This window comes from Salvia splendens, chromosome 12, assembly GCF_004379255.2.
Source record: "Salvia splendens isolate huo1 chromosome 12, SspV2, whole genome shotgun sequence".
Taxonomy (NCBI): Eukaryota; Viridiplantae; Streptophyta; class Magnoliopsida; order Lamiales; family Lamiaceae; genus Salvia; species Salvia splendens.
Genome location: NC_056043.1, coordinates 12,172,032 through 12,179,231, shown reverse-complemented (window position 1 = coordinate 12,179,231; position 7,200 = coordinate 12,172,032). Strand labels below are relative to the sequence as shown.

The 7,200-nt window shown below is 38.6% G+C and overlaps 1 protein-coding gene across 1 annotated transcript; it reads right to left on the bottom strand.

Moving 5' to 3' along the window:
- Positions 1 to 4,803: 4,803 nt before the first annotated feature.
- LOC121757554 (protein FAR1-RELATED SEQUENCE 5-like) lies at positions 4,804 to 7,200 on the bottom strand. Its single transcript, XM_042153080.1, has 4 exons — positions 7,011 to 7,200; positions 6,133 to 6,865; positions 5,532 to 5,964; positions 4,804 to 5,418 (listed from the first exon to the last, which is right to left on the bottom strand). The coding sequence occupies exons 1-4, from the start codon at positions 7,198 to 7,200 to the stop codon at positions 4,804 to 4,806; spliced, it is 1,971 nt and encodes a 656-aa protein (XP_042009014.1).

Genomic DNA, 7,200 nt, shown 5'->3' with positions numbered 1-7,200 from the left:
ACGAAGAGCAGATGGCAGCCGTAGAAGAAATGGGGTTCAGCCAACTAGCACACTATAAGGTGACGTCCATTCCACATAAGCTCTCGTACGAAATAATTGATGCTTTTGATCAAGATAGTTGCGGGGTTAAGTATCAACGTGGCATACTCCATCTCTGTCATGAAGACGTGCATGCGACATTTGGGTTGCCTAAATGGCCGAATAGGATCAGGACTAATGGCCATCAAAAGAAAGGGAAGTTCATTGATGAACTTGCAGCTGCTGTGAAAAGGACACGGAAAAACCTGGGTCCAAAGATTCTAATTGAAAATATGCTAGGTGATACAGCTGGAGGGGAGTTTTTCAGGAAGAACTTTATCTTTCTTTTTGACTCTATCTTAGTCAACCCCGCCGCGGATGGTTATTGTCGCTCGCAAATCATTGATTGCATTGACGATATATGGAATGTGCGGGCTTACAACTGGTGTGGGTATGTCTTGGACATGGCTGTAGCAGCTCATAAGACTTGGGCTACTGATAAGAGTAAGGCGTTCACTGGCCCGATTTCTTTTCTGGTGGTAGGTTTAATATCTATTCATATTGATTAAATTATTCGAATGTATGACTTTGAAAGTACCTCATAGTGTAATATTCTGACCAAAAGTTTGTGTTTGTAGCCTTGCTATGTGGATAGGATCGTTTTGAGGACACGTCTAGTTCCACGTGCATTCCCAACGATTAAGGGCTGGACATCACAACTGTTGAATGAACGGCAGAAGATGGAGCTCAACCCAGGGCCGTTCGGTAGAGGTCACAAGGAGCCAATCCTTGATGTGAAGAACTGGGGGTTAAGTGGACAGGTTAATAAAGTTGGCACCGGGGTGAAGTACAGGGACAATATTGGTAACGTAGGCGTGCTTTAATGGACACCATAGACAAGACTGCAGATGCCATTGACGAACTGATGAGAATGATGGAAGAGGTTTCTATAGATGTGAAGGATGACAAGTGCTCCAAAATTGCAGCAAAGGCTTCTTTGAAGATGATTGGCGTCCACGAAATGGACCCAGAAGATGATGCGAAACAAGTAGAGGAGATGACGCAAGCTATGGAGGAAGAAGAAATTGTCAATCCTGACTTTCTTTCTGTCTTGGAGAAGGTGATGCGCGTGGCTGAGGCAAGGAAGAGATGGGCTATTGATGGACCATCATTTGATATTGGTTTTGACGTTGGTGGTAAACAGGTAGGTTGAAGACTGACTTGTCTCTTGTATTGGTGATGTTAAGTTTATTTTTTGGGTAATTGTTAACAGGGAATGTAATTCGTAGACATCTGACCATGGTGTGTAATCTATCAAACATGGCCCCTGCTAAACTGTATGGGAACCAAATTAATATGTAATTTGTATAATGATTCAACTCCCTTGCACCCCTGATATACTTTCCGTGTGGTCATTGTTTGGGGATACCGTTATTTTTTTTATTCTGTAACAATTGGCAGGATCGTACTACACCAACAAGTTGTGGTAAATTAAAACACTGCTTCCCAAATGAGTCTCGTTCTTCAAAACAGAAATGGCAAACAAGCGTTCCCGATAAGGTAAATAAATCTCTTGCCAAATTGTTTTGGACATATTACATTGGTTGAAATAATCTCTCTTAAGGATGAATGTAAATAAAAACTGAATGAATTTTTTTTGTCTTGGAAGATTGTAATCGCATTCAAGAAACTTTTTTTTTTTGAAGTCTAAAACGTAGTTCGATTGCACTGAACTACAGTTAACCTATTATTGATTGGTTAGTGATAGATCAAATTTGATGAAACATATTCTTCATAATTTAGTGAGGACGAGATTTTGCCATTTACTGAATTCGGGTAATACAATTGACATGACGTGTATATGACACCAACCGCTGTCCATATCGAACAAAACACAACGTCCGTCGACATACTACATCAAGAAAAGGAGCCAAAGGATAATGGGGTACATGTATTAATTTATATGGACCAATTCCTTAGTGTGTAATGGATGATCATATTTGTGATGAACTAAATGCCGTATAATATGAAATATTATTGTTATTGTCTGAAGTATTTCTGCTAAACAATGAAATCTTACTCTACAACTGTCAGGGTGTTTTTACGCCGACAACCGATGATCATTATGTACAAAACACAACTAGCAATTCCAGGCTACAACAAGAAAAGCAGCCAAGTGATGTTGGAGTGCAGGTACAAATATTAATTAAAAGTATGATGTTTTGTTTAGTGATAATAGTTGAAACAAAATGTTTACATATACGTTGCTGAATAGAATTTTAGTGTGGAGGCGGAAATACAGTCTGTGTTGGATGCGTTTAAAGAAATAGATGTCGATGATGATTTCGTGAATGAGGGTTTGAATGCCAAATCGAATGATGGCTTGCCTGTCTCAGCAACTCCAGTGCCATCAACAACACTTGTAGTTTATGACCAAAACAAGGTAAGGATTTACAAAGCCAGGTTTGAAATATAATTATTTTGAAACGTATGTTACACTATATTGACGTGCTTTTATTACTACGAAATGTAGAGCAAAAATGTGATGGAGAAGATGGAAGTACGTAAGAGAACGAAGAGGAAAGTTTCCAACGCGTTACGATCTCCTTACGTCGTACGACCAGTCAAGCTCACAAATAAGCTATCCCAAGAGGAGAGTGAAGCGTATTATTGGATTCTTACAACCAATAATACAGACGAGTATGATTTCGTAATCTTTTTATAATTTGAATTAAAGTGCTTATAGGGTGAACAATATAAAATGAATAAATTACAACACATACTCTACTTTCGAATACTACTGTGCTGGTTTATTAGATATGAAGAAGCCACTACAACATGTCTTTAAAAATGTCCAGGGATAGGCTCGTTTACGATGACGATGTTGTCAAAGTTACAAAGCTGGAATTATGTTCGTTAATGCCTCGGAAGTTAGTAATGGTTGGAGTTATCGATGCATGGGCTTCCTACCTGAATAACATGGAAGAGGGGCGACAACCGTACTCTTCAAGACGACTATTCTTCACAACGTACCCGTGTGTAAGTACAAATGGTTAATATACATGACTTCTACGTGCACCGTGGTGCCTGACTTTGTTTATGTACAGCTGTACACCATCGTGACAAGGCCTCAAAATGTGGACATCAACACCATATGTGCTAAGTTTTGTAACTACTTAGAAGCCGAGGTGAATGGAATTCCAAATTATAATTGGAAAGACGTGCAAACGGTAAAATACTTGAATAAAGGAACTTCTGGCATGTCAAAGATTTGAATAGGTTTTCTTCTCAATATTTACTATGTGGTTTCATGTGTTTCATTGAATAGGTTTTCTTCCCGATATGTGCACATGAACACTACTATGCTGTATGTTTTTGCTTTCAAAGAAGAGCTGTCACTGTTATAGACAATTCAAAAAATGGGGACGACAACGATATTACAAAGAACTACGGAGACATTCCAGATACTCTGGTCAGTGTTATTTGTTTCTTAATTGAACGTTCCTCCTATATAACAAATTAATATATCTCTAAACTTAGATTTACTGTGTCTGCAGAGGTTGTTTTTCTGTCATTATCTGACACAGATTGGCCTTGTACAACAATGCAAAACCATTTCCTCTGCAAGAATAGAGAGGATGGCTATGCCATGGAGGACGACAACGAATGGTGAAGATTGTGGTATCTTTCTGATGAGACACATGGAAACGTACAAGGGTGAGCTCGCTGATTATTGGAATTGTGGGCTAAAAAAACTAGCAAAGGATTACTGCAGAGCTTGAGGGCCAAATATTGTTCAGCTTTGATGAATGCAAATAACAGTCATGAATGCCTCAACAACAAGGGCATCACTACGAGATACTACGCAGAGGAAAGCAGAAACAAGGACATCGATGTTGAAAAGATGATAGCATGTTACCTTAAGAAGAAGTGATGTTATGATATTTGAAATCGGAACAATTTTTCCCAAGTAAACTGTAAACCGAATAGTCTTAATCTCCCTTTTTTTTGCTTAAAGGAACCATAACTTATTTATTGTGAAGTGCAGTTATTCGAGATTTATTTTAGCTTAAACAATATATTATGGAAGTTCAATCCTGAGGGTTGCGGAAACATGGTCTTAATATGAATTAATTTGACTGCAATATGGAAAAACATTTTATGAATTCAATAACACATAAATGATACTATAAAGAGATCATTCTATATTACAAATGATTCATTCTGTGCATATATTTCTTCATCTACACATCAGATTAGTTCATCCATCAAAAACGAAATTTGAATAGCATAACTACTACATTTATAATGAAACTGTATTCATTGAAACATAAAATGTATTCATCTAAGAAAAATATAATGCAGTTAAAAAACTGAGACAATACATCAAGACATCGCGTCGAAAGATATCTAGTACTACTTATTATTCTCCTTCTCCTTAATCTTTTTGCAATTTCTTGCATCATGATTACCAACCTCGCCGCATTCGGCACATTTACGACCGGGCTTTGCCTTCATCTTCATAGCTTGCTCAAGGCGTGTAATCGGCCGTCTTCCTGAACCCTTGGTTTTGACAACGTCGGGAGGATGGACCTCTATTTCGCTAGGGGCTTGAGACCCATAGAAATTCTCAATCATTTGCCTCTTATCACTAATAGACAATACAATCCCTTCACCAAATATCGCTTTCTTCCCTTCAGCAATAATTTGTCTGAATGCACGAATTTGGTCAACGTTTCCCTTAATAGACTGTGCAACCTCAAAATAATCACCATGCATATCCCTCTATTCTTGTGCTGCCAAATCGACAATGAGAGCTTTCTCAATATCGTCAACAAAACCACAATGAACAGGCTTGACAAAATTAGACTTCAGCCAACGTCCTCCATGTAAGTGATCAGGAACCAGCTTCATTTTTTTGTTTCGTAAGACCCAAAAAATATGGCTGCATACGAGTCCAAGTCTTTGAAATAGTTTACACCCACATACGTAAGAATCTCCAGAGACGGAATAAGACACGGACCAGTCGTGAGAGAACTTGTCATTGATCACATATAATTCAGTGTCTTCACCGATTGAAGTCTTTACCATGGTGCAACAATCAATTGCATCCTCAATCTCTTCCTGAATTGCCTTAAACCCACCAGCACTGTAGATTGTTGACGCGTGCCTCTCAAGTGCAGAATTTGTTTTCAACACTGGGGTCGTATTGGAGTCATGATATTCAAATCTGTTGCTATTGCTCCTTTTGGCATCCAACGCATTATTGTAATGCATAAGAAACTCGACTAGATTACAACGAGACTTAGTGTACCTCTTGAAGAAACTGTTCTGAGACTCGGATACAGAGGTGGTCTTAATCAATGAACTCATTGGAAAATCCCTGAAGTAGGCTGGAACCTGTATATCATGGCATATGCAAATAGATTCATAAACACTTTAAAATAGTTCATAACTAAGTAAATGTGTACATCACAGTATTAAATAAAAACAATAGTATGTTGTGGACATACCCAGAATTTTCGATTGGCAAACATTGTAGAAAACCACTCGTTGTTTGTAAGGCCGTATTTTTCCATAATTTCGTGCCAGGTTTCTTCGAATTCTTCAGGATCTATCAACTCCGACCACACACATTTATTTAACTCCTTTTTTAAATCCTCATTCTGGAGCTGATTCTTGGGCAATTTTTCAACCACCTTAAACATGATGTGCCACATGCACCATCGATGTCTTGTATCAACCAGTACACTATCGACAGCCACCTTCATTCCCAAATCCTGATCAGTAATGATCAATTTTGGAGCAGCGCCCATGCATTGAACAAACCTTTTGAACAACCATTCGAAAGAAGGAGCGTTCTCTTTCGATAACAATCCCGCACCAAATGTCATGGGTCTGCCATGATTGTCCTTGCCCGTGAATGGTGCAAAAATCATACAATACCTACATTCCATCAAAAAGGAACACATATCATAGTGGACAAAATAGTTCATCTCGTAATTATAATATATCACCTCGGACTATAAATAATTCACTACAAGAAACACAAAAAACATAAATAACCAAATAAAGATGGAGCAATCTGAAACAGTGACTACTTATTAGTCGTACCTATTTGTTGAGTAGGTTGTGTCGAAAGAGACAATGTCACCGTACAAATGGTAATTGTGTTTGGCAATAGGATCACACCAGAAAAGGCGTGTAAGCCTGCCCTTAGAGTTTACCTCAAAGTCGTAGGTGAACGACGAACATATCTCCTTCTTCCGCTTCATATCATTCAATACCATTTGTGCATCAGCACCATCCACATATGCTCTAAGATCACGCCTATAGTTGCGAACCTCGACAATGGTGCATCCGACGTAATCCAAACCACCTAAGACCTCGCTAAGCAGACTAAAAGTCAACGTGGGACCGATATTTGCACTTGCGCAATCTGCTATGAATTTCTGATGCACCAGGTCGATATTGCGATTGAGCCTCATAAATCGCTTGTGTCGTAACTGAACCATGTCATGATTATGTCGTTCTTCAAACTGTTTCACAACATAACCAGTACCCTTACAAAACTTAAAAGCTACTTTAGCCTTACAAAGACACTTTCTAGATGAACGTCTACGTTTAGCCTCAGGCTGTTTATAATTCACTCGCTTCTCACCTTCTCTACTACACACAACGTATAGCCATGTAACCAAATCTCCAACCCTTTTAGATCCATGTTTACGGGTGTCAAACCCTACCTGCCGTGCATATTTATTATAGAAGACTGTAGCATCATCCAAGGTATGAAAAACTTGGCCAATATGTGGCTTCATTGGGGAAGGACAGTCAGGGATGTATGACACTGAGATTAACAAAATAGTTCATTCATTATGCAGTTCGTTTCATCCAGTAAATAATATATTTCAATACAACGAACAAAAGAATTCTTCAATATATTTTATATGACCAAATTTCACTACGATAAACTAAAAAAGTATTCATACTACCTGGCTCTAGTTCTTCATCCTCGGATGATTCGGAGTCAGAATCAAAAAGTGAGCCGCCAACCGGAGATTGTAACTCATCGAATATTGACCCATGATTGTCGTTAATATTTTCTGTATAAGTAGTTCCATGTATGTTTCCTGCTACGGGAGAAAACTCAGTGGTGCGAGGAGGATTGCTCGAGTCGTCCAT

Bases quoted from the DNA above. Each gene is read 5' to 3' on its own strand.
- LOC121757554 (XM_042153080.1), bottom strand. From the start codon at position 7,200: ATGGACGACTCGAGCAATCCTCCTCGCACCACTGAGTTTTCTCCCGTA. The intron at 5,965-6,132 runs GTACGACTAATA...GATGGAATGTAG, and splicing joins ACAACCTACTCAACAAATAG to GTATTGTATGATTTTTGCAC. The intron at 5,419-5,531 runs GTATGTCCACAA...CATGATATACAG, and splicing joins TTGCCAATCGAAAATTCTGG to GTTCCAGCCTACTTCAGGGA.